Source organism: Perca flavescens, chromosome 20, assembly GCF_004354835.1.
Source record: "Perca flavescens isolate YP-PL-M2 chromosome 20, PFLA_1.0, whole genome shotgun sequence".
Classification (NCBI taxonomy): Eukaryota; Metazoa; Chordata; class Actinopteri; order Perciformes; family Percidae; genus Perca; species Perca flavescens.
Genome location: NC_041350.1, coordinates 24,134,438 through 24,158,936, shown reverse-complemented (window position 1 = coordinate 24,158,936; position 24,499 = coordinate 24,134,438). Strand labels below are relative to the sequence as shown.

Below are 24,499 nucleotides of genomic sequence, written 5' to 3'. Positions count from 1 at the left end.
GCACACAGGCTGCAGACATCTCATTAGACTAATGCATTCAGCAGTGGCAGAGGGAGGGGGAAATTGACTTCGCCATGGCTACCCAGCTATGAATTACCATTACGATGACAGCTTCCACCCTAATCTTTAAAAAAAGAAAAGAAAGAAGCAGCAAGAAAATAAGCATGGCACATCTCCCATGCAGCAAGAATGGACCAACTGCATGGAATACCTACAAAATGTCTTTTTTTTTTTTTTTGAGCAGATTTGTCAAAGGATACAGTATGTAAACAAACAATAACCGGTCAGCAGGCAGGCACTCACCATCCAGAACAGATGTGGAGTGTATCCCTATGCTCCTTGCTGTGTTTCCTATATTTTTCCTGAGCACGGATCTCAAAGCAAGGCAGATTCCACTGTAATACTGTATACATGAATGTGTGTGTGTGTGTGTGTGTGTGTGTGTGTGTGTGTGTGTGTGTGTGTGTGTGTGTGTGTATCAGAGTGAGTGTACAACAGAGACAGAGAGAGAGAGAGAGAGGTGTGTGTGTGTGTGTGTGTGTGTGTGTATCAGAGTGAGTGTACAACAGAGACAGAGAGAGAGAGAGAGAGATGGTGTGTGTGTGTGTGTGTGTGTGTGTGTGTGTGTGTGTGTGTGTGTGTGTGTGTGTGTGTGTGCCCTAAAGAGAGAGAGAGAGAGAGAGAGAGACAGGCTCCTCTGTTGTCATGGCAACAAGCCTGTAAGCCCCTGTAACACCCTGACGTTGTCTGCCATGTTTTTGGTCTGCTCAGTGCTGTGGAGGAATAATAAGACTGAGAAACTGAGAGTTTCTGCTATTTTCATTTGAATGAGAATATTCTTCAAAAAGTATGGATGAATTAATTTTCGTAGAAATATTTTTTGTCTAGGCTCTCAATCAAAAGAAAAGATATATTTTTTTATGTAATTTGTAATGTAATTTTAGTCATTTCTTTAAGTAAAAATACAAAACTTTGGCTGCTTAAAGCTTTTATAATGATGTTGTGGACCAAATAGGTTTAAAGTTATAGGGCCCTTAAAAAAGGTCAACAAAGCACAACTCTACTGAAAAATAAGTCTAACAAAATCAAAATGTTAACTCTCGAATGAAAGGGACACTTATATAGCCTACAAACTGACCAAACCAACAAACACACATTAATGTGAACTTAAATAACTGAACATGTGGTGATGTTGAAGTGTGTAACTTAAACGTTCAATTGTGTGGCTGTGACCACACAAATGAGCTGATTTGATGCTTTTCTTTGTCATACATGATAGTGAACTGAACATATTTGGGTTGTGGAGTGTTGGTAAACCAAAACAAGACATTTAAAGACATGAATCTTGAACCGATGTATCACTAATTTTTTTATTTATATTCAAAGCTATTAATAGAAGAAAAATAATTGGCAGGTTAATCGATAATGAAAATGATTGTTAGTTGCAGATATATTATTCAAAATGCAGTTATCTGATATTAAAGCAGATAACAATATTAGAGCTGAAACAATTAGTCGATTCATTTATTATTTGAGTTGACGTAACATTCATTAGCAACATTGTTTAAGTTTTTTTTCTAGCAAACACTGCCAACTATATTCCCTGGTTCCAGCCTCTGTTATAGTGTGCTTGACAGTCAGGTTTATAATAATCTTTGGTTGCATCTCTGAATAATATAACACACTAACAATAATCATTTTTGCTTATCTATTAATGGATATACAGCATGCCCTGTCACTGCCTTTTTAATATGACTTTTAATATTCTTTTGTTAGTGAGTGGGAGGGCTCAGCAGTAAGCATTGTGTTTTCATTTCAGTGATTTGCATATTTGCAGTTTCTCTGCAGTCCTTATTTCTGCCTCGTGAAACAAAAAAGGGTCATTTTAGGTAATTCAAGACTTGGACTCAGGTGTATATATTCTAAATTTAACTTAACACCTTTGGACATTAATCATCCTCTTGATGGATATTTCAGTATTTGATACTACACTATTGGGTACAGTCACACATCTATATTATACCAAATCAGGTGTAGTGTGTGTATTGTGCAAGTTTGGGATTAAGACTGCTTCTAATGATTTGTTTTTTTTTATCAATTATTGTATCAATTATTTTTTTTGTTCCGTATAAGGAAATAGTAAAAAAAAATGCCTGTAACAGTTCCTAAAGTTTAAAATCTTTGAATGATTTGTTTAGTCTAAAACCCAAAAAATATTCAGAAACTAATAATTAATAATAATTACAAAATTAAACCTACCAAAATGATAGCTTTGTTGTTGACAGTGTTGCTTTGAATTTATCAGCACAATTGCAACCCATTTCATAATCATACAATCATAAAATATAAATGAATATATACATATTTATAAAATAGCAGCATAATATTGTATGATGATCATTCTTATTATAAGAAATAGCATTTTAACCCAGGACGACTGAACGAAACTTCGCCCCTGTTGGCCGACTACGATACACGCTTCTGTTGGTTATGTGTTTGCTAATAAAGTTACGTTGACAACATTTGAAATCAAGATGGCGGTGTGCATACCGCTGTCTGTAAAAATGTCACCCTCAGCTTTACTGGGCTTTAGGTGTCTTTTGACTAAACAGTATTCCTCCAGAAAGCTGCTAAAGTCTTTGACCGAGGTCTGCAGACGAGGTGAGACGAGTTTTTGGTGAGTCTTGTTGATGGTGTTAAAAGAGTTTGACCGGTGGTATAAAGCTAATGTCGACAACTCGACCTATAGCTCTTCTTTTAATAACACTTTGCTGTAGTTTACATTCTCTTAAAGTTAACCAGATATTACTAGACATATCGGTAACACTTTACTTGAAGGTATCTACATAAGAGTGACATGACACTGTCATGAACACATGACACTGTCATGACCCAGTCATGACACATATGAACCTTAACCCTAACCATAACTTGTCATGACAAAAACCGAATGACACTTACTAAAAGAAGCGTTATGTCATATACGTTTAGGACTTGTTTATAATCTTTATGACACGTACATGTAAGTAAAGTGTAACCGAAATATCTAACCTTCTGTACAAACTTACCTTGTGGTTGTCACTGGTTCTATCAGATGTCAAACTATCCCTTGCTAACCTTTGGTGCATAGCAGCAACGTATTATCGCAAGGTCTAAAAAATATACACAAATATATAAAATAGCCAGTTAGCTCATCATGTGTTGTTTTAAAATGTGATTGAAGGTTGCTCGGTGAGAGCCCAGCAGGCGGTGGAGGAGAGCGGGGCAAGCACCGCCGGGTTTCGCAGCCCTCTGGATCACTACAACGGGCTGATCAGAGACGGCTCGCTGCGGGAGGATGAGCACCAGAAAGCGGTGCTGCAGACACTGGACCAGCTCCACAAAACACTCCGAGGATACAGCAACACACCGAGATCTTTCTTCTCCAAGGTAGAGAGAGAGAGAGAACACCCCAATGATTGCTGATGTTTTCATCGTTTTAATTATTAACTTATTAATTAACTTTTTTTTATTTTTTAAACAACATACAATTCGCAACATGAACATACCCCCCCTCGTCATCACCACCCACCCAGACAAAAACACTAACTACAATATTCAAGACAACAAAATTGACAATAAACCAAATAAACATATGTGTTTATACATATGTATATGTTTATGTTTATTCTCAATTTGTCATTTATAAATGACAACACCATAAACCCATCATACACGTCTCTCCCCAGCACAAAGCTTCTTACACCCCTTCATTCCTCCATCCTCTTTAAAATAATGTGTCTGGCTATCATTAAACCAGTCTGGACCCAGCTTCTTATGTGATACTTAACTTGTCTATTAATGCTAATATAAATAATAATAAAAAAATATATTTGTCTATTAATGCTAATATAAATAATAATATAAAAATAATATTAGCCTTAGTTTACTGCTACACGTCAAAACCTTGGTAGGCAAAATTAGTTACCATTTTTTGATGAACATGTTTTCCACCACCATCATTAAAACACTAAATGAGATTGAATAGTAGAGTGGAGCACTGAAGCTAAACAAACACCAAACACCTTACTAAGACACGTTATATTGTTTTCCCTTTATTTACCTGTATACTGCCTCTATATTTGGAAAAGGGGTCTTTGGAAGTTCTGCTCAAGTTTAGGTTCTTATTGTTCTCTTGGGACTTATACTACGTTTCCATATTATTTCACTTTTACTTAATGTCACTACCTGTTTTTGTCTCTGTAATCTGTGTATAAATATATTTTACTCCCTGATAACAGGCCAACAACCATGTTTATGTCTTAGATTCTCATTTTGCTTGAGTATATGCGTTTTTCTTTCTGTTGGAGGGAGCCTGAGAACAAAGGATTCTATTGCTGACTGCAACAACTGCTTCTCTTTGTTGCTTGAAAGCTTGAAACTTGTTGGTTTACTGAACTCACATACTTTGGTGTGAGTCCTGCACCTGTTTAAGTAATTTACTTTATTAATTCAAGATGGTAAGTGTTGTAATTCAATTCTACTGCAGACGTTTATTTACTCTGGGATCATTTTGTAACACCAGAACCTGTTTGCTGATTTTGTCTTTCAGTTATTCACCAAACCGACTGCTCCAAAAGGTTACTACATCTACGGTGATGTTGGTAAGAGATATAAAGTTACAGAGTTACAAATATAAATTATATTTCTCTGACATTTTGTGTTAATGTTTTTTCCTCAACTCACTTGCATGCGTGCTCTTATTTTCAGGCACAGGAAAAACTATGGTGATGGATATGTTTTATTCATACGTTGAGACTGAAAAGAAAAAGAGGGTTCATTTCCACGGCTTCATGTTGGATGTGCATAAAAGTGAGTATGCTTCGTGTTTGTTTCAAAGATGTACATCTTCAGAGATGAGAAGCACCATTTACAGTTCATCTGAGAGGGAGGGGGCAGGTATTTAATGTTCATAGTTGACTTTCTTTGCTTCTAACAGCCACTAGGGGGCAAATACGTATCTAAGCTTTGAGCAAATGAATGAATGTATGAATGAATTGAGTTCAAGGTGGATGAGGTGTTCTGCATCCAAAAAATGGATGGTGTCCTCCCAGCTGCAAAAGGGCTGTTTGGTGCAATGAGAAACTACATGAGCGGAAACATTTTTATTGTTGTTGATGAAATCACACCAGGATATACATTTCATCATCCAAATTGTCAATACACCAGTTTTGCATAAACTTTGTCTCGTATTTTTGTAAGCTTGTGGTAATAATGGCTTTTCCACCCACGCCCTGTTGCATTTCTTCATTCTTGTCACTGTTGAGCAGCTTTTCAAAAATAACATTTAGTCATAGTAAATAGTAAAAGTTTATTCAAATCCAGCTGACATCCTGCCTCTATTACACAGCCTAGCCTGAGATATAGTAATGTTGTTGTCTACAAAATAATGCCACCAAAGGGCGACCTCTGGCCTACTCGTTTTCATTTATCATTAATTTAATTCATTTAATCACATGTCAGTGGTTACAGACAACCCACTGAATCAGCAGCTCTGAGCCCGCTGATTTGCATCTCTGACACTGTGTATCTTTGTTAATATATTTGTGCCAAACGGTGAGAATTATTTTGTAATTCCAGCTGGCCTGGTGTATTTAACCATATGAACCATCTTTAGGTATATTCACATATAATCTGTCTTAAAATGAAAAAGGAAAAAAGCAAGCCTTCATACTGCCCTATGCACTGTCAGCATTTTATTCTAAGACGATCTAAATGTGTTGTTTCAGTTGGGGTAAAACGTGTTGTATTGCATTTTATTGTTCAGTGGCATGTTTTCATTTCAATACTGGTGTGAAATGAACACTTCCCATCATGCTTGATTCAAGTCTGTAGAACAATGCAGCGCTGTGGTTGCTCAACTGAGCTTATATTTCCTGTTTTAGCCACCACATTTGGGTTTTGTTACATTTAAAGCACTGTATACGTGTTGAGATATATATATATATATATATATATATATATATATATATATATATATATGCATGCATGCATGCATGCTGCTGACAAAGCACTTTAAATGGGTCCAGTAAAAGTCTTGAGTTAGACTAAACTATAAAATATAAATAGCCAATAGCTCCCACTCTATATTAATAGTGTATTGAAAAGATATACATTCATGAGACAACTTTTACTTGCTCATGCAGCAAAGGGCTGCAGGTCGGAGTCAAACCCGCGGCCACTGCGTCGTGGAGTAAACCTCTACATATGTGCGCCTGCTCTACCAACTGAGCTAACCCAGCCACATTACTTGCTCTTTTTGTTATTGTTGGTCTTTAGGGATCCATCGGCTGAAACAGAGGATGCCAAAGAGAGAAGCAGGAAGAATGGCCAAATCCTACGACCCCATTGCTCCAGTTGCTGAGGAGATCAGTGAGGAGGCTTGTCTTCTGTGCTTTGATGAGTTCCAGGTAATTATGTTTTCTGCATACCACATATACCATGTATAAGCTCTAACCTAAACCGTGTTGTTCCCATGCTTTACCAAAAGTTAATTTACCTGTAACACACATTTTAGGTCACTGATATTGCTGATGCCATGATTCTCAAGCAGCTCTTTGAGAATCTCTTTCTGAAGGGTGTTGTTGTTGTGGCCACTTCCAATCGTCCCCCTGAAGGTCAGTAACAACACATCCTGAACATTTCTTTTGTCTGCCTAAATGCCATCAGAAACTTTTCTCGCTGCTTGACTTGAACACAACTGATGTCGACGTTTTATGTCTTTGATCTACAACCTGTAACTCACGGTGTCAAAGTAGGATTTTGGTCATAGTTTTACCAATTAAGAATTGAGAATCAAATTTTTTTTAAAGTCAGTATGTCAAAACCACTTTTCTGTGGTGCCTCAGACTACAAGTGTGCATCCAGATTCCTTTTGATGTAAACACAACTTTGATTGAATTCAGTTAAACCTTTATGATTTAAATATAACATACCGTACAGTGGGCCTTCCTACACACCATTGCATCAAAGCTTGTGTTTTAATAACCTAGCAACAACATACAAAATCCCCTTACGGGACATTCCAGATTGATGGCAGCATCAATACAACATTAGGCAAAATGACTTTAAAAGTCCCTGTACTTTTTAAGTGTAAATAGGAACATTGTAAAAACAACTAATGGCCCACTCTTTCCCCTCAGACTTATATAAAAACGGGCTGCAGAGAGTAAACTTCGTGCCGTTTATTGCTGTGTTGCAGGTAAGAAAGGAGATGTGTGTGTGTGTGTGTGTATATATATATATATATATATATATATATATATATATATATATATATATATATATATATATATATATATATATATATATACGATTTCTTCTTTTTATTTTAAAAGCACCTGTTGTCAATCGTTTGTCTCTCACATGCAGAAATATTGCCAAACTCTTCGCCTGGATTCTGGGATAGATTACCGCAGAAGGAACAGACCCTCTGCAGGAAAACTATACTTCCTGTAAGAAATCCAGAAAGTGAAACAATCAGTCATTGCAAGCCATATTTTGATCTGTTTTATGCATGTGTTGTGTATTAATGTTGCATTTACTGCAGCTCCAGTGAGCCTGATGTAGAAGTGACACTAGACCAGATGTTTGATGAGCTGGCTTTTAAGCAAAATGACAGTAAGTGGACATCTGACTTAATTCTGCAGCTGAAATGTAATGTGGTTTTCAGCAGTCTTTCATATCACATGGTGTCCTTACATACTGTTTTCCCCCACAGTAACACGGCCAAGAGTTTTGAATGTTAACAACAGGAAAGTCCGTCTGAACAAAGCTTGTGGGACCATTGCGGACTGTACGTTTGAGGAGCTGTGTGATAGAGTAAGTCTCTCCGACTTTTAAGATACATGTTGTGTGATAGGATGACATAACTGTGCCAAACTCCTGTGCATCTGTCTTGACTTTTGGCGTCTTAAGGTGCAGATACACTCAAAAAACACGTTGGTTTGTCACATTATTTTGCATTCTTTATCACACAAATCCGGTTTTTGCTCACAATGTTGGTGAACAATGGTACTCAGTTGTCTGCATGTTATTGTTGTATTGAATGTTCAGCAAAAACTACATTGCCCTCCAACATATGAGGATATCTAAGCGGTGTTCATAAGGGACAAACCATTTGCAGCAGTCTGGCCTTTCTTTGTTTTCCCAGGAATTTCAGATTGATGGTGGAAATTTACAAATGTGCAAGAAAATAGATTTGCATTATAACTGGATTTCTACATACGGTTGACACAGTTCTGCTATAATGTCCTTATAAAGTCATAAAATCTGATGTTGCCTTGAAAAATCTTTGTACTGTACCCTTCAGAGTCAAAAGCCCACACAGTATGACACTATCACATACTCTATACTGAAGCTCTATCATGATAATGTTGATTGAAATATTAAAACAGCAAATAGAAAAATCAAGATTTATTGTCTCACTTTATACATTACACCCTTCCCTGTATTTCTTTCAGCCTGAGACTATTTGGTTCGTTCTGAAACGCTGGGAACTCTACCAGAATTTACAATCAAGTTCAACCGGTTTGAACCGTTATTGGTTGTGTTACGTGTTTTTAAATGATTGACTCACAAGTGGCCCTGTAGCAATCTAAAGAAATGGGGAAAAAAACAAAGTCATAAAGTCACAGGTTTCTAGTAAACAAGCATTTTCAGACAAAGTGTGGTTTTATTAAAACGCAGGAAATAGAAATTGTACAGCAACTTAAACCGGCGTGCTGGCCAATAATTAGGCTTATTAGATACAAGCCATATTATTGTGATGCCCAGTGTTTGAATGTAAATGTTTCAGCCTTTAGGGGCCAGTGACTACCTGGAGTTATCCCGGCTGTTTGACACCGTCTTCATTCGACACATTCCTCTGCTGACGCTGAACAAGAAAACTCAAGCCAGGCGACTCATCACGCTCGTGGACTCCTTCTACGACCACAAGGTACACTGCTTCTATTTGCATGCCCACTTGACCTTCACTAAAACACCAAATCTTAGCTATTTGTTTGGGATTTTTATAATGCTTTTGTCTTGTTTCAGGTGCGGGTGGTGATTCTTGCAGATCATCCACTGGATGATATGTTTGTACACAACGGTGATCACGGTCACGATGAGAGCCACATTCTGATGGACGACCTGGGGCTGAAAAGGGTGAGAGGAGCTCTGACTGTGTTTTCACAGCTAAACCACGTTTTAATGTTTGGTGTGTACTTTCAGTCGTTAAGTAGATGATTAAACTGGCTCAGGCTGTCGGCTGTCAGTGAATGGATCTCAAAACACACCGCTGAACGTTAGTCGGTCCTCTTTGTTGCATGCACTGCAAAATCATCTTTACCACCTTTGTAACTTTTTTTCTTTTTTTCAATCAACTAAGTGCTTTCCCTTTGCCAAGAATGTCTAACCCTCCTAAGTGCGTTACTTTAATAATAGAAACCGATATCTGTAATTTTTAAATTGCATATAAATTTGGATTGGCATAATATACATATTGATAAATCCAGGGATACGTGGATCAGATTTTTTAAAGTTAGTACCTAAAAAAAATAAATAAAAAAGAGAAATGTTCCAAAATGCCTTGTCTCTCAATGTTAAAAAAAAATTGCATGGTTCCACAGATTTTCCTTACCACCAAATGTCATTGAAATCTCTTAACAAGTTTTTGGGGATATCTTATCTATATCTATAAAAAGAGATGTTGTTTTCTCAGGATCAGAATATAAAGTAACTAAACATCAGATAAAACGTATAAAATGTATGTGTGCATCAAAACCTGAGTGCAATAAAGGGATCATTTGTGTAGACTAAAAGACTAAAGGTTTAAAGATATTAAGAGATCATCTGAGATCTCTTTAGTACACTCTAAAGATTTAAAATGTAATGAATAAAGATTTGTGTCATGACTGCAGCACACGGTGATTTTTCTGTTGTATTTGAGCAAATGTGAAGCCATTTGTTTGTTGCCCGTATTTTTACGTTTTTAAGTGCACATCACATTACCATTAGGACTTAGCATCCCGAGTTTCCATAACCGATTACATTTTTGATTTGATGTGATTTTAACAGGATGAAGCCAGCAGTCTTTCCATCTTCAGTGGAGAGGAGGAAATGTTTGCCTTCCAGAGGACAGTGTCTCGCCTCACAGAGATGCAGACAGAAGAATATTGGTTGGAAGGTGACAGAAGCACTAAATCACAGGTGTAACATTTTTAAAAGTGGACAATATCACACAAACTCCATATACTTCACAAACTGTACTCTTCTCTGCCAAAAAACAGCCCAGACTGAACACTACTCCTACTCATCTTATCCGACACAAACCCAGTTGGACTGCTCAACAGTTTGTGTGCAAATGCTGTACAGGGAATATTTATTGAAATCTTAAAGCCTTTTATGACTTTCTTGTGACATTGCACTTTACACATCATTTTTAAGATTAACTTTAGGGTGTCATATTGCTCTTAACTCCATATCCTATAGTGGTCCAACTGTATTTACTTTTATTAATCTGTGGGAAAGAGCTGGACAGCTTTTGGAAATGGATTCCCAAAGGACTTTTATGAAGATTTAGGGGCCTTTCAATCGTGTCTCTTTTGAAAATATAATGCATCTCAATGAGTTGTTTATGATTCTAATGCAAGCCTTAATACAGTGGCAGCAGAATGATTCAGAGATTTAAAGCTGTGTTTATTTCTGATTTATGTAGATGGTGCTTGTGAAATGTTTGTCTCAAAACATTTCACAGATGCACTGAACAATAATATTTGTCTACATTTAACAGAATCTTCATTTGGCGGATAAAAAGGAAACATGTATCACAGGACGTTTTTGTGGTTTACATATTACTTCCAGTGCACTATATTATATAATATATGTATCCATATATCTTCATAAAGGAAGCAAACAATAGTTCAAGTGTTGGAGATGGTTAAGGTTGAACTGTTTGCCTTTTACACTCCGTTATACACACTGCCTTAAAAAACAAAGGGGCAGTGTGGGAAGCATAAGTGAGAACGAGCTTCAAAGTTTATCTCAAGTACAAAAAAAAAAAGTGTTATTAGGACAGTTGGTGGTATTTAAACTGTTATTTTGTGCAGAAACTAAATCTTAAGACCTTTTGTAAAGCTGTTTCATAAATTCATTAACTGCCTTCAACTGTGAATTACATTCATTTAAATTATGTTTTTTAACTTGCAATTCTGTGTCAGTGAGGTTAACAGCTACATTACATCTGTTTGGTCAAGTCAATTTTAATGATTCAGAATCAGAAAGGAGATTATTGCCACAGTAGTTACCCTTCGTGGAATTTGCTTTGGTGATTGGTGCATACATACATACACAAACATTAAATATGAATAAGAATTGACAATAAATACAGAAACGGAGACTAATATATACAAAATAGCTGTTTAAGTAGTTTAAGCACTGTGTGGAATTGGCAGATGTATAGTCCAGGATGGCCCAAATAGTTTTTTTTAAATTTGACATATTTTTAGGGAAAAAACATTCAAATCTTTTGTTTAAAAAAAACCTCATGAATCCACCTTCACATTTGTGATACGTATGTAATTGTAGAATGTAAACTCCTCTTCAGGTCTTTAAGACATGTAAGAAAATGAAATGTATAGTTTGCAGTTTACAACTTTTGACCATTTTTATTTTACATTATTTTAAAAGGTACAGTATCTACAATTATTTTTTGTTGCAACCAGGGTAGTAGCTACCATGAATGAATGAATGGTTCATTTGGGTTCTACATTATAAGGAACAAAGCATAACAATTTGTACGAATTAGCAACTGACAAAACCATTTTCATTACCACTGAGTGCACTGAAGTCATGTTATGTGTATTTTTTTCTGCGAATTTGTGGTTTTAGCAGCCTGGTTGGAGTATACGGTATACACCCCATCATTTAAAAAAAAAAAGTATCACAAGGCGGGTCATTTGAAGTAGGATTTAAGTATGTTTAGACGCAAGTATTCTAAAGATTTGACTACTTTGACAACAAACGAATAAATACATATATAAGATTCAGTATTTATCCACTGTAATTTTACTCCTAGCAATGTGGGAAGCACTTTAGTGGGAGACAAATGTGATAGAAAAATACTTGAAAATGTTTTAGAGATTTTATTATGAAAATTGAATGTCCTCAGTATTTCTAACATCCTAGTTGTGGTCTTGGTTTCAACTTGAATCTTGCAGCAGTATTCATTTTCCAGACTTGAAACTAATGTTGCAAAAATCTTGTTCTAAGTGGTTTTCAACAAAGAGGTAAGTGATTATTGTTAGGGCTACTTCTACTTCAATAAGTCGAATTACAGTAGACTGCTTTAGCTTCAGTAGTATTTTGGAGTATACTCTCTTCTTAAAATCCTAAGGTGGTCATATAAAAAGGTGCACGCAGTGATGTCACTGGCCTGCGGACATCTCCATATACTGTCACTTTAATTTCAGTGCAAGTCCAGGGGGCAGGATCGTGAGGTTTTCCTTCCCTTGGACTCGGAGGGTTTGCAGCAACCACGGCAGCAGCAGATTAAATGAAGTGTGTCTGCAGGCTGCTGGCCACACGGAGGACACCGTGCTGGCTTGTTCAAGATGCCAGAGATGTACAGCCAGAATGCATCTTTATGGGTTTTTTTTTTAGCTCTTGAGAGGGCGGATTTAAGCCTTACCACATTTCTCTAGTAGCTCCCTTTTTGTAAAGAAAGCTGCAGGGCCTTGAGAAAGCAATCCGCCTTGGTGGTATCTGGACAGCAGCGCGCTGCACAGGCGAATGGCAGCTCTCTGCACGGGTGATAAAGAACTTGGGGGAAAGGAAATGGTCAAGATGGCAGCTGTGTATGGACTGATACAGCTGATGTGGTGGCGTTAGGTGTAGTCATTTACATTTTTCTTTGGCATGCACGTCGCTGGATCGCGGCGCAGGACGCGGCCGCTTGTAAAGGAACGCCGTTTGGATTTCCTCTAAAGACTTCGCCGACTCTTCCTATCGTTAACCCCACATTTCGCCAAATTACAATGTTGCATGTTGGCCAGGGTGTGGGCTGTGCACGAGAAAAGGCAATGTTTTGTTAATGCTGGTCAGTCCGATCAGCTTTGTGTGCTGCGGATAGACGCCTTGCGGGACAGACAGACACGTGCTGGGACTGGGCTGCAGGCTGGACATTTGCATACCGTGCATTAGTAAATAAACTGTCTCTGAAGCCTGCACACAAACATTGATGGAATGCGAGCTGAGTGATTTTATAACCCTTTGTGCAGCGACCGAGATATTGCGATTAACATGGCTGAAGCGCCGCGCAACGGCAACGAGTCTCCCTTAAACGTTGAGATAGATCCGGATTTCGAGCCCCAGAAGCGGCCACGGTCCTGCACTTGGCCACTGCCCCGTCCGGAGTCTGGTGCGGACAAGCCCGGAACAAATGACACTGACGTAATCCCTGAAGAAGATGATGAGGGTGGCAGCAGCGCGGAGAGCGGCGATGCTCAGAAAGCCAGCGTCGGTGTTTTCAAATCCCGTGTGCCGAGCAGCAGCTCCGTCTCCGAGCCTGTGGAGGTCCAGCGCGGCCCCTGCAAGGAGGAGGCCGCCGATGGCTCGCCTTCCTCGGCGCAGACCCCCACCGCGGCTCTGGGCGGCTCTGCCTCCCAGCAGCTGAGGAAGTCCTCCGCCCGCAGGAACGCCTGGGGCAACTACTCCTATGCCGACCTCATTACCCAAGCCATCGAGAGCTCCCCCGAGAAAAGGCTCACCTTGTCCCAAATTTATGACTGGATGGTGAGGTCTGTGCCATATTTCAAGGACAAAGGCGACAGCAATAGCTCTGCTGGCTGGAAGGTGAGCGGTGACATGTTGGTGCTTCCTGTCATGATAAAGTTCTCCATACTGTGGTCGTATAAGGCACACAGCTATCCTTAATGAGGATAGCATCCTAGATAGAATTAGAGATGGAGGAGGAAAAAAGAGGAGTCTGCAAACACAGGTTATTTTCAGAAACCAGCATATAGCCTTTAGGGTGGCTTTAGGTTTATTATAAGGCATATTTGGGTGTCAGAGTAAATAATCAGCAGGGAGTTGGGACATCTGTGGCTGCCTGACAAGCACATGGTGTAAAATAACCCAATGTGCTGCCAGTATAGGGTACAGTTGTAATGGTGTGTGCATCAAAATACACACAATTAGTTCTGCACCTAAAACCAAATCAGAACACACTAATCCAGTAAACAAGGTAGTGAGTTATGAAAGTCGAGATTTAAAACGGGGAATGCAAAGTCAATTTCACTTTCAGACAAACTGCTCACACTGCAGCACACACAGGGGCTTCTTACAAGCTCCTGCGGGGCCCTGACTCTGTTTGATTTTAAGGATTAGTTCGGCCTGGAAAACCAATTCATCTGTCATGGAATCAAGTCTGATGAAAGCTTTGAGCTTTGCAGGATTTAGATGGTGGTAGAGGAGGGGGCGTGTTAGAAAAACTCTGGAAATAGGTTTGTAATCCAACCTAACTGTGGGATTTGGGATGCAGTCTGATTTCCAGGGAGTTTCTTAATGGAGGAAATACAGTAACGGTCAAGATTGTTCTTTAAAGCTCATCATCATCATCATGACGTGACATGTTGATGGGAATTAATAGGAGTATAACATCTGAGCAGTGTGTTGATGCTAATAACTAATAAAGGATTTATCTGCACAGAATCAGCTGGTAGTTAATACATAAGATTAGTGGCGGGCTGTTTTCATTCATGTTTTAGATGCTTGTTTGCGTTCAGGGGCCTGCAGGCAGATATTTACCTCGCAGAGGAATGCTAGGGTTTCAGAAGTGCTGACATCTGCATTTCATGGAAAATGCTTTTGTATCAGTGTGACATTCAGCAATCAGTTTAAGGTTGGTCATCTGTATGTGCAAAGCATGTTGAGGGTGGGACTGAGGGGTTGTAAATCCAGACCTGTCACACTCCTCTACACCAGACTCAATGACAGCCTTTGTGTGCAGCTCCAACATGAGGTTAAATTCCCTAACGAAGCCAAACAAAATACTCCACTCCTATACAGATGAGCAGCCAGAGGCTCGACCCCCGCTGTGTGCCACACTGTCTTTTTCACGTGGCCCGGGGAACAAGAATCAATCAGCTGACTATAAATTATGTAGGTCAATGTGTAGCAGTGTGAGAGAAGCTCAGTGTTTCTCTCTCTGGATCTGGCTCTGGCTAAACTGGCATAGCTCCAGTCCCCCGCTCAGAACAAGGCTTTGCTCACTGGGTGCTGCAGAGCTGCTCTGACTGCATGGGGGAGGGGCAGGCAGGAGTTGTTCCTTGTGATTTTTATTTTAAACGCTGTATGGCTTTTACCGTATCTACCTGTGCAGCATTGAGAAAATGTATCTCATCTCTGGAGCTTTAAAGATACAATAACATCCATTAGATATTTCATTTTAAGAAGCAGGCCTGATGGCTTTAGCTGCTACATGTCACCCAGACACAGGCTGTTTTACTATGCAGAATACAGTGTTTTCCCTAGGTTTGTGGAAGACTAAGGTGCATGTAATTGGCGCGGGGTATTAGGGGTCCTTCCTCAAGAAAATGTTGCATTATGAAATAAAAAATGCAATTTTACATCATTTTGGGCCATTATTATTACCATATGTTTCTAAAACAGTGGAAAAGCTAGAGCAGAGAACGCTCAAAAAGCTTAAAGACAAAACTTTCTAAAGAAGTCCACTGGGTCCAACTACAATCATTGGATCTGAGAAAAGTAATTTAGTTACTTTTATTTGGCTTAGGTGGTATCCAAAACGGCTTGTGTGCTGCGCATAACCCTTATAATGGTACGGGAAATCCTGCAGAATATAACGGGAATGTTGTCTTTTACACACACAGTCCAGGATTACGGTTTATCTTATATCACAGCAAACCTGAACTACTTATATACAAGAGGTAGACGCAACACAAGCATCACCTGTATAGCATAACTTTCAAATTTAACAGCTTTGTAATAAATAACTGCCTTTGTGTAGCAATAACATTTAGTTGCATCAAAGTATAGAATTGAGGTCCTTGGACATGTTTTGAGGTTGTGGATTATGTTTTATTGTACTGTTATGTTGCAAAGTGTAGCTGCTATTTTATCCACCTGCTATGGTACAATTAAGGCCTCATAAATGACCACAGAGTTCAATCAAAATCTCGCTGACAGGCTCAACCAGAATCAAAGTGTCACAAAGGTTTGTTTATATAATGCAGGGCTTGGCTTGCATTAGACCGAACAGGACAGGTGTTGCTTTTATTATGTCCACTCTAGTCCATTTACAGACTAACGCTGTTAAGGCTCAGTTGACAACTGTGATATTAGATATGTGTGGCAGTTCTTTAGAAAAAAAACATCTAAACGATAATCATACTCTTTTTCACTTTAATTAGTTAGAACTTATTACTTATTATCATTACTCCTGCTGAAAATAAGGATGCATCTCTCCAGTCTGCTGGATCAGTTACTTTCATTATCAATCAATCACACAATTATTGTCTTGTTATCCTGTTTAGTCTATTAAATGGCGAAACCTTGTGAAAAATGTTAATTTCGGTAATTAATTAATTGGCCCTTATTTTCTTGTCGAATGACTAAATTGATTAATCATCTAATCGTTTTGGCTCTTAATTGACCGACACCCTGAGTTTAGCTATTTTTAGGGATCTGTATTGAGAAGGAAAACATGAGAGATCTGTGCATCCCTAACTGAAAAAAAAGATATTCTCATGGTTTCAGTTCATATGTTATCTGACAAAGCACATTTATACAATAGAGGAATTGAGAGTCAAAGTATTGGAGCATAAAAAGGCAAAAGCATGCGTGGGTCTTTTATTCTAATGGTCACCTGAGCAAACCCTAACACAGGTGACATAGTTAACACAGGTTTTTCTACTTTGTTTTTGTATGGATTAAAGACATGAGATACAACACATTGTTAAGTGAGCTTTTGAGGTGCTGGACAACGCCAGGATAGCGGTTTCAAACTTTGAACTTTGTGCTGGCCAGCATAATAAGCTAACTGGCTGCTGGCCGCAGTTTTATATCTACCATACAGACATGAGAGGTATTAATCTTCTCATCAAACTCTATTATTTATAATACTCTAGTATTTTCCAAAATATCAAAGTATTTCTTTAAAGATTTACGTTTTCAGTAGGAACGAATGTTCTTGGGGCTGAGTGCCACAGCGTAGGGAAGTCGGAAAGTATTGAGATAGGTCTTTTCTTTTTTGTTCATAGGAAGAAAAGCCGAGAAACCCATCAGCGTTATTCTTTTAAATCAGCACTTTAACCTAATTAGGAGATCTTTGGTAATTCTCAGTGATCAGCAAAAGTCGCCAACCTTTCCAGCAAACTTATGGTGGGTGGAAATGAAAAAGAAAAGAGCGAAGAGGTACCTGAAGTTTAGTTTCTGAGAGTCACATGAGCTTTGTTGTTGTAAGTAATGAAAGTGTTTGCCAGTTGACCTCATCTTTAATTGGCTTGAAGCAAGGGCTTTGCTGGAAGTTTGATGTCAGTGGGTCACTGGCTCAATGCATTCAGAGGAGAACTGTGGCCAACGCTCGTTTGGGATCTCTGTCATCACCAAAGCTGGAGAGCAACTTCCCTCACAGCTGCCTTTTTCATAGAATCCATATGGTAAAGGTCATGGCTAGGGTTGTGCAGCTGTAGTTTGTAAGCGTTGAGCTTCTTTAGTGTTTTGATTAGTTTAATCTTCTGAGAGATGGATTTAAATAGGACCTTGGTTTACTCAAGTGAATTTGAGCTTAAGAGAATTATGCTGGACCCTCTCCCAGTTACCGTGGCCCTAGGCTACAGCTGTTTAATTTTGTACATGTTAGGGAACATCTCCAGGGAAATCCTGTAGACATTTATGTGCAGCCAGAAATGGGTCACAGTGTGAGGTGTTTCGGCAGTATTGTTCACAGTACTTTGCTGTAAATATTTAGTTAGTTTAGTGTCAAAAACCTTGACCTTTCTTTTTATAGGAAGCCTACAGTATTGGATGTTCCATGGTGAAAGTCTTAATTTTCTACCTCCTAGTGCAGTGGTTGTCAACTGTTTTTGCTTTGTGACCCCTTAAAATAAAGTACTGCCTACATGACGGTTGTGAGCAGTTCAACCAAAGAGTGGTTTTCCTTTGCTGACTGTTTCATTTGAGTGGTTTAAAGAGGCCTGAAGATTTTAAAATATCCAGTTTTGCACATGAAGAAAGATATAAATTTAGAGAAATCTCCAAAAATACTTGATTTTGTGTCTCTGTGCCTCCAATTTTTGGCAATGCCCAAATCTTTCTTGAGACCTCCAAAATATATTCCACTTACTATATAGACCTACTGACCTACGGCTCCACAGAAACGCCAGTAATATCTTGAAGGAAATTTCCTTTTATAATTATAATTCCCTTTAACATTTTTAATTTTTTTGTAGTTTTCTTCATCCTTTTCTATTTTAATAATGATGTTGTACTCTCCAAGTTATTTTTTTAAATTCTGGTTGGGGTTTTTAAACAAACTCCCAAGATAGGTATTTTTTTCAGAGAAAACCAAAGTGAGTAGGTACAATTAGTGCTCACACTGTCTAAACACCAGAAGGCTCTGATTGTTCAGCTTTTTTTTTTAAAGGAACACTCCGACTTATTGGGAATTAAGCTTATTCACCGTAACCCCCAGAGTAAGACAAGTCCATACATACCCTTCTCATCTCCGTGCGTGCTGTAACGCTGTCTGACGGTTCCAGCATTAGCTTAGCCTAGCACAGATCCTGCAGGTAACTGGTTCCAACTAGCCTACTGCTCCCAATTGTGACAAAAGTGACAAAATAACGCCAACATGTTCCTATTTACATGTTGTTATTTGTAGAGTCACAGCGTGTACAAAAAACAACGTAACATGAGACACAGCCATCTTCTAACAGTAAACAAACCGGGAACTATATTCTCAGACAGGCTTGCTGTGAGCATATCACTCCGCCCAAGTACTATATTCTTCCGCCTGAGAATATAGTTCCCGGTTTGTTTACAGTTAGAAGACAGCTGTTTCTCATGTTACGTTGTTTTTTGTACACACTGTGACTCTATAAATCACAACATGTAAATAGGAACATGTTGGCGTTATTTTGTCACTTATTCGGAGCAGTAGGATTACTGGAACCATTCACCTGCATGTTCTGTGCTGGCCTGATGCCGCTGGAGCCGTCAGACAGCATTACAGCACGCACGGAGATGAGAAGGGTATGTATCGACTTGTCTAACTCTGGGGGTTACGGTGAATAAGCTAAATTCCCAATAAGTCGGAATGTTCCTTTAAGCAATGTATTATTACATCAAAATTAGCTTTATTTTGAAGTATGTTTAGGCACAGAAGGAATTTGACTCATTAAACATTTAATTGTTTTCATTTGTTTCTATTTTAGAATTCCATCCGACACAATCTGTCCCTCCATAGTCGTTTTGTGAAAGTCCAGAATGAAGGAACGGGGAAAAGCTCCTGGTGGATGGTCAACCCAGAAGGAGGGAAAGGAGGCAAAGCTCCCAGACGCCGGGCCGTATCGATGGATAACAGCAAGTACATCAAAGGAGCCCGAGGACGTGCCACCAAGAAGAAAGCCTCGCTGCAGGCAGCCCAAGATGGCAGCTCTGAGAGCTCCTCCAGCCTCTCCAAATGGACAGGAAGTCCCACCTCCCGCAGCAGCGACGAGTTGGACGCCTGGACAGACTTTCGCTCTCGGACCAATTCCAACGCCAGCACGCTCAGCGGTCGTCTGTCCCCGATCCTGGCCAACCTGGAGCTGGACGAGGTGCCCGATGATGACTTGCCGCTCTCCCCCATGCTGTACTCCAGCCCCAGCAGCATGTCCCCATCCACGGGGCCCACGGGGCTCTCTGACCTGGCAGGTACCATGAACCTCAACGACGGGCTCTCTGACAACCTGATGGACGACCTTTTAGACAATATCAGCCTGACGGCATCCCAGCAGCCTCCTCCTGGAGAGGAAGACAACGGAGCTAATGGTCAGGGGAGCTCAGTGTTTACCTTCAGCTGCTCAGGAAGCAGTCTGGGTAGCCCCTCTGGCAGCTACGGGCCTAACCCTCTTTTTAGCCCGCCGTCCATCACAAGCCTGCGCCAGTCGCCCATGCAGACCATCCAGGAGAACAAGCAGACCACCTTCTCCTGCATCTCGCACTTCGACGACCACCAGACCCTGCAGGATCTGCTCAGCCTGGACTCCCACAGCCCCAGCAACGTCATGCTCACCCAGTCCGACCCGCTGATGTCGCAGGCCAGCACCGCCATTGCCCTGCAGAACTCCCGCCGAAACGCCATGCTGCTGCGCAAAGACCCCATGTTGGTGAACCACACCAGCGTGGGTGAGGCCCAAAGCTCTTCAGTGCCTGGTTGGCAAGCTGGCTTGTCAACCTCTGACAAAGACGCGGGCCACCCCGACGCAAAGCAGCCCCACCTGAGGTCTCCCAGCAAGAACGCCTCCATGCAGCTCGGCTCTGGTTTGTCCGTCCAGGACCGCTTTTCTGCTGATCTGGATCTGGATATGTTCAACAGCAGTCTTGAGTCTGACATCGACTCCATCCGCAATGAACTGATGGAAGCAGACTGCCTGGACCTGAGCTTCGACTCTCGCCTCACCTCCGCCCAGAACGGCAACAGGAATTCAGGAAGCTTCTCCAGCTCGAAACAGACCTCCCCTCACAGCTGGGTCCCAAGCTGAGAGGCTTTGTCAGAGCTCAGCATTGGTGGAAAAAAAAATTAGTGGGGGAAATGTAAATTGGGGTTCATTGTCCTGCGTTGTGCAACTATAGGGAAGAAACTACGTAAACGTGTATTCATGTAGTATGTTTTTTCTCCATTATTTTCAATGTGAGGCATTAAGTTTGGTACTGTATTTTAAGTGTCTGAGACACACAATGGTGTCTTCACAGAGGAGAAAAACAATTCTTTAAAAAGATCAATGCCTGGGCGGTGGGAACAACAACATTGACTGGAATGGAAGTACAGGACATTTTGTTAGAAAAAGCATCAACTCGTGTTAGTCTCAGGGAATCACCCATGCAGTATCACAAAGTGGTACATGAAACTGAAGATGAATTATGTTTTCGCCCTGCTTTCTCTCCTCTTTCACACCCTTTCATACCAACATTTTTGCCAAACCAGCTGTCAGCCTGTTGTGAGTGACAGCCTGTTTACAGAAAAAGCTGCAGAGAATGTTACATTATTATGTTCCAGTGGAGGTTACTTGACAAACTTTTTTTTTCTCCCTTTTAAGTTTCTTAGAGACGTAGCTTAAATGGACTAAAAGATTTAAAAACAAATATATATAAAAGTTTTTTTTTTTTTTTTTTTTCCCCAATGATTCACAGAGTCACGCACCAAATATCAATCTGTAGAGGTTAATATGTTATCAAGATGTGAACTGATCTACATTGTGTGGTTTTTGTATGATGTCTTATTTTTATTTAGCAAATTTTACCCTGTGATTTTAGTGACATTACTGTGAAATCTGTTCCTTCTAAAAAAAGGTGCATTACTGAAGTCTTGATAGTATGGTGTTTCTGCTGCAAATTCCTTTTCACCATCTTTCCCTCCTCTTCCACCTACTGCAATATTGGAAGTACTGCTAAGTACACACAGTTTAGGACAGAGTTAAGGACCGTGTTTAGCAAGAAACATGATTTTAGCTCTGGTTGACACCATTTACATTAGCAAAAACGTAGGACTATTTGAATTAAAATAACCACACTGAGAGCCTCCACAGCACTCAACTACAATATTCTGGTGTTTGTTAATTTGAAGGAGTTCTTGGTGCTATAAATGAGAAGATAGCAGGGAGTGGCTGCAGTTGGAGAGGCATTAGTAGCCTCCCCTTTGTTATCAGCACTATAGCAGGTGCTGGCTCAAATAGTGTTTCCAACCCTGTGAGACGAGTTAGTGTAGTATCTTAGAGACATTTTTGCCATTTGAGAAATAAACGACCACAGTATTTTAAATATTGCCAAAATATTTCTGCATTTAATTAAGTGGAAATAGGAGGATATACAGTGTATACATGTTAAGAACCAGTGACATAAGGGCAACAAAAAAACATCGATATCAGCACAGTTTTTGTAGGAACAGCCGGATGAACATTTTTATCAGCTGGAAACTGTCAACTTTCACTTGTCTTCTTGTTAATTGAAATTGTATTTATTTTATTTTCCACATGTGCTTATTTTGTGCTTTTCCATAAGATGTGTGGTAGAGATGTGTAAAAGCACTTTTGTTTTAATGGTTTGTTCAACATTTTGACCACCTCAATCGGGTATTGTTTGAGGACTTACAACAAATGGCAAATGATGCCTGAAATGGTGTCCTCCTTTTAGAGTCATAGAAAACATCTAAATGTTGCACCCTTTTGAATTTAACTGACATTAATTTCACCAAAATGTGAAATCCCATTTGCTTAGTTTTATTTGGATTCACAAAAAATAAATCCTGCACAGCTGTGCTTCCAAATATAATTTTCATAGCCCCAAATGGATGATTTCATACTGACTTGAAGCTTCATTTTTTATTTCTACAGTTATCTTGAGGATCTCTCACTGCCAATATTTCAACTCCATTTCTTTCTATTGCTCCTACAAAAAAAGAAGACACCAAGTTGACATTGCCAGTTGTAATTCCAATTCCTATCTTGGCTGTATCAAAGATGGTGCATGTAAATAAAGCTTAAAGAACCACTGAAAATCTGGAGTTTGTTTGATCTACCTTTGTTTTATTTCTGTCTCTAAAAGGAATTTCACAGCTGCAGATTCTGCAGGCACCAAGGAGGCGATTTGCTATTGGATAATCACATCATGAGCTACGTACCAATCACATACTGTATCCAAGAAGAATGGACCCGCTGAGATTAAGTCAAGGTTTTTGAATGCATGAGTGCTCAGGTAGGTGCTGCTCAACAACTGATGCATAATTATATATTTACATACTGTACTGTATATTACAAATTACAGTAATATTGGGAAGTATCTTAAATGCCCAACATTGACATCATAATCTAACAAAAGGACTCCAGTGTAACGTTAGAGCCCTCTACAGATGAAATGCAGACAGTGTGAGTCCAGATGAACAGGAAATGGGAGAGGAAGCCCGGCTGCATGGATGTTTGTCTCCATGGATACACCACAACAAGTCAGCGTGTGGAGGCAGAGATTTGGCAGGACTTAAGGTTTGAAATGTTTGGATTTCCCAGTTCCTAAAGGTGTTGATCCTGAGCCATGTGTGACGTATACAGGGTTTCCTCCTCCGTTAAAGTGGAGCAGATGGAGGCAGATCTGTCACATCTACTCTCAGCCCTCAGGGCGGAAATTGAGGGGACTGGATTTCCTCAAGGAGCAGTGACTTCCAGATGTTACAGGTGTGGAAGCTTGGATGATGGTTGTGATTACTTTGTGTGTCAGATAGCAGTTGCAATTGATTAAGTGTTTGCTTTGAACTGTCTAGATTGCCAGGCAGGTGGAACTTAAAGCTCCCCTCCACTCAATGTTGTATGTTTGAGCGTCACTGTGCAGAATGATGTGTGTGTGCTTGCAGAGTTTGACACTAAAAGGCTGTTTTTACATTCATCTGCTGAAGGGAGAAAGTTTCTTGGCACTGAACACACCCTGTTTGTACAAGATTATTTTGTGACTACTAATTTAAAGGCCAGTTTGGTTATTGATTAGTCCAATCCGTGTTCCATACAATATGCAATTTTTTACAAGTGTAACATTCTTAATCTACATTTTATTTGCCGGTGTAAATCAAGGTGACTAATTAAAAACATTGAATTCAATAAAATTAAGGTGGACATGGTGGAAGCTATGTTGGGGCATGCTAATCTAAATGCATGTGTTTTAAGTTGTGATTTGAAATGATCAAGAGTCCAGTTGATGGATGTAAGGTGTTTTTGTGGAAAACCCATCAGACAAATTATTATTCTAAGCAAATATTTTTTTATATGTCTGGAAACACGTCTGGACGTGAGCTTTACCATCTGTTTTAAACTTTCTAAATTGCCAGGTAAGTGGAACTTACATTTTGATTTATTCTCAGTGAAAACTTGATTTACAAAATATCTGTGAAGATTCTCAGTTATCCAGGGAAGGGTTAACAAGGGCAACTGGACATTGTTAAAGGTGCTCCGGAGAAGGGTGTCTTCAAGACCATAACGACTGTTGTTACAACAGCCAGGAGCACCAAGTCCAGTTGCCCTTGGGTTCAACCTTTCCCTGGATGATTTACAAACAATAATTACAATTAAATGTGGATAATTTGAATAATTTTGAAATTGTTTAGGCATAAGTTATTAGTGTTATCTGGCAAATCCTCATTCACAACACATTTTTTGCCATGTAGTAGTGACTCTCTAGGGATGCCAATGTTGGTCAGTTGGTCCACTATATTTTT

General features: G+C 39.5%; 1 protein-coding gene across 1 annotated transcript; it reads left to right on the top strand.

Moving 5' to 3' along the window:
- Positions 1-2,523: 2,523 nt before the first annotated feature.
- afg1la (AFG1 like ATPase a) lies at positions 2,524-21,614 on the top strand. The gene is made up of 14 exons (XM_028565558.1): positions 2,524-2,661; positions 3,224-3,429; positions 4,592-4,643; positions 4,750-4,851; positions 6,319-6,449; positions 6,557-6,656; positions 7,182-7,240; positions 7,411-7,493; positions 7,589-7,659; positions 7,760-7,860; positions 8,837-8,977; positions 9,076-9,186; positions 10,099-10,230; positions 19,476-21,614. The coding sequence occupies exons 1-14, from the start codon at positions 2,535-2,537 to the stop codon at positions 20,784-20,786; spliced, it is 2,727 nt and encodes a 908-aa protein (XP_028421359.1). The 5' UTR covers positions 2,524-2,534; the 3' UTR covers positions 20,787-21,614.
- Positions 21,615-24,499: the final 2,885 nt, after the last annotated feature.